General features: G+C 44.1%; 1 protein-coding gene across 1 annotated transcript in view; it reads left to right on the top strand.

The window, feature by feature from the left end:
* PLXNB2 (plexin B2) overlaps nt 1-3,545 on the top strand; it is a gene marked incomplete at its 3' end in the record, with an annotated part of 76,299 nt that overhangs the window by 2,961 nt on the left and 69,793 nt on the right. The window contains 2 exon segments of the mRNA XM_010017675.1: nt 1-32; nt 2,379-2,501. The exon segment at nt 1-32 is cut by the window's left edge and continues 22 nt beyond it. Of these exon segments, the coding sequence (XP_010015977.1) occupies nt 1-32; nt 2,379-2,501 (155 nt within the window).

Genomic DNA, 3,545 nt, shown 5'->3' with positions numbered 1-3,545 from the left:
TCCTGGGAACATCGGATGGTAAAATTCTTAAGGTAATAAATTGGACTTAAAAGACTGGAAGGTGTTTAAAAGATCATGAACTGTAGTGATAGCACACTTTACTCTGAAAGTAAATGGCATTTATAAGATCACATACCAGGAGCAAATTCTCTTAGAGCTTAGAGGTATTTTTAATTTCAGTGAAAAACCACGTTATTTCTGATGCACCTCAGCTATCCGATACACAGATTGAATTAGCATCGCCTGAATGGCACTTTTCCCAAAGGATTAGATACCTACTGGGAGCCCTATATAAACAGCCTTAGGTAATCTAACAGCTGCTCTAGCCTGATCTCTATTCAAGCCCATACTAATTTAAGAACAGTTTTCATTTTGTAATTATTCTGGCCATTCAGTGAATAGATATGGCAGTACAAAGCCCAAGCTGGAGCTCTGCTAAATTCTCTATGGTGTGAGGCTCAAGAATTCACATGTTTGTCGTGTTAAAATGTGAAGATTGTAACACCAAACACCTTATTTTTCTTGAAGAGGAGTTATGGCCATGTGCCACTACGTGGTTCAAAATTTGAAGCTGAAACTGTTGGTTACCATAAGGAAAGACAACAAATTTGAACATCTTCAAGTGCAAAAACTCTGAGTTGAGAATTTTAATTTTACAACACTAAAATCACTATTTACAAGAAAATTGAAAATAATAGCTCTTGTCAGCAGTGAGCAATTTTTTTTCATGATGTTGATGCTTTGCTTTCTGCTTTTGATGCCATTTACTTCAAATGGAAATGTTTTCCTAATGTGAATTTGTGAACTTGAGTAAACACAGGATTTTCATTAGTCAGAACCATTTAGGTTAGAAAAGACCTTTAAGATCATCAAGTCCAATCTAATGCTGCCAAGTCCCACCAAAACATGTACCTAAGCACCACATCTATGTGCCTTTTAAATACCTCCAGGGTATTTAAACCACTTAAACCACTTCCCTGGGCAGCCTGTTCCAATGCTTGACAACCCTTTCAGTGTTAATACTTTGGCAGCTTCATTGCTGCTCTTTGCACATGCCCAGACCTGAACACAAGATTTGAAGTGTGACCTCACCAGTGCCCAGTACAGGGGAACAATCGCTGCCCTGGCCGTGCTGGCCACACTATCTCTGATACAGGCCAGGATGCCGTTGACCTTCTTGGCTGCCTGGGCACAAGCTGGCTCATGTTCAGCCACCGTCGACCAATAACCCCAGGTCCTTTTCTGCCGAGCAGCTTTCCAGCCACTCTTCCCCAAGCCTGTAACATTGTATGGGGTTGTTGTGACCCAAGTGCAGGACCTTGTTGAGCCTCATACAATTGACCTTGGCCCATCGATCCAGCCTGTCCAGATCCCTCTGCAGAACCTTCCTACCTTCCAGCAGATCAACACTTCTGCCCAACTTGGTCTTGTCTGCAAACTTATGGCGCGTGCACTCAATCCCCTCATCCAGATCATTGATAAAGGTACTAAACAGAACTGACCCAAATACTGAGCCCTGCGGAATACCACTTGTGACCCAATGCCAGAATGGATTTATCTCCATTCACCACTACTCTTTGGGCCTGGCCATTGAGGCAGTTTTTATCCAGTGAAGAGTACACCCGTCCAAGAACCATGAGCAGGCAGATCGTCCAGGAGAATGCTGTGGAAAATAGTGTCAAAGGTTATACTAAAGTCTAGGTAGACAACATCCACAGCATTTCGCTCATCAACCAGGCAGGTCACGTTGTCATAGAAGGAGAACAAGTTAGTCAAGCAGGACCTGTGTTTCATAAACTCATGCTGATGAGGCCCATTTGACACTCAAGCTGATCGGCTCCACAACCCTCCCCAGTACTGAGATCATACTGGATCTTCCTTCTGACCCTACTTGTAGATGGGCATCACATTCACTAACCTCCCACCAACTGGGACCTCCCCAGTTAGCCAGGACTGCTGGTGAATGATTGGAAGTGGCTTGGTGAGCACTTCCACCAGCTCTCTCAGTGGATCCCATCCAGCCCCATAGACTTGTGTGTGTCTAAATGGTATAGCAGGTCACTGACCATTTCCCGTTGGATTATGGATACTTCATTCTGCTCCCCATCCCTGTCTTCCAGCTCAAGACACTGGGTACCCAGAGGACAACTGGTCTTACCATTAAAGAATAAGTACCGCAGCCTTTTCCTCATCATTTGTCACTATGTTTCCCCGCCACATGCCATAAAGGATGGAGGTTCTCCTTAGCCCTCCTGTTGTTAATGCATTTGTAGAAACATTTTTTGTTGTCTTTTACCACAGTAGCCAGATACAATGGTATTGGGGGAGAGGGGACAAGCAAAGGAATATTAACTTCCTTTCTTTCTTCCATGAAATAGGTGTTCCTGTCATCCACTGCTACTGAGTACAGCTCTCTTACTATTGAACTAAACAAACCCATAAAGAAAGACCTGGTCCTTGACCAAACCCAAGAAAATCTGTACGTCATGACCACAGACAAGGTATGTCCTGCTTGTGTGAAGAACCAGGTCCGATTTCACTTCCTCTGCAGCTTTACCTGAAATCTGTATGTTTCTCAGTTGTTCCTGGAAGTCAACCCATTTGGTGGGGCTTCCCTGGCTCTGTGTATATGAAGACCTTTCTCAAGTCTAAGCTAATGGACTTGATTATTGTGGTTTGGAGAACTGTTATATCCATGATATTTAGCAATTAGAAATGGGAAGTGAGTTCACATCTGAAGCTCTCTTATGCTGTCTGTGAGAAGCATGAAGGTGGGATGTTTGTCACCAGCATGTCACACAGGGTCAGGCAGCCCCAGGGCTCACTGTGGTGTTCATGGGGCACTGGTGAATGCTTTAGCTGCCACTGGTCCTTATCAAGAGTACTTCAGGATTTAGGATGCTGGCAGCATTTACATCTGCAAAGACGCCAGGAGTTTTCATGGGTCTTGCTGTCAAAAACTTTGGGAGACACTTTTGTTCAAGTTTCTGCTAGAACTGAGTGAGTGCAGAAGGAAAGGTCAGACTTTGCTGCAAAAAGCACAGGCAGTCTCTTCCAGGTACCCATTCTCTGTGCTGGCAGGTGAGACACAATGGAGGTTTGTAAAGAAAGGAAGAAAAAAAAGTAAGTAGGAGATAAGAGGGGTGCCATATTCCTCCTTCACCTCCAGCTGTAACCCTCTTCTGACACTTCTCTGTGGTGGCTGGAGCTGACAGCCTCAAACATGTGGTTCAGCATCTCTCCAGGACAAGAGAGGTAACAGGCTGCAACCATCTGCAGCACTGAGAGCAACATGGAATGGGATGTGGGAAACACTCAGCAGCACTAACATGGGGAGACAAGGAGGAGCTGTGAAAGGAGAGAATTTGGGGAAAATAGTGCGAGAAGAATGCTCTCTGTCTGTTTTATAAAAGGATTAATATAAACTCATACTGCAAAAATGTTATATTCTAGCTGAAGGTTGGAAAAAATGCCAGATAAGCAACTGATAAAGCATTTAAAAACATGAGTTTGTGGGAGAAGTTACTGTTCTTTTGGGGGGGGGG

This window comes from Nestor notabilis, unplaced genomic scaffold (genome assembly GCF_000696875.1).
Source record: "Nestor notabilis isolate BGI_N333 unplaced genomic scaffold, ASM69687v1 scaffold7167, whole genome shotgun sequence".
In the NCBI taxonomy this organism is placed as follows: Eukaryota; Metazoa; Chordata; class Aves; order Psittaciformes; family Psittacidae; genus Nestor; species Nestor notabilis.
Note: the sequence above shows the minus strand (reverse complement) of the source record. Positions and strands in the feature narration are given on the sequence as shown.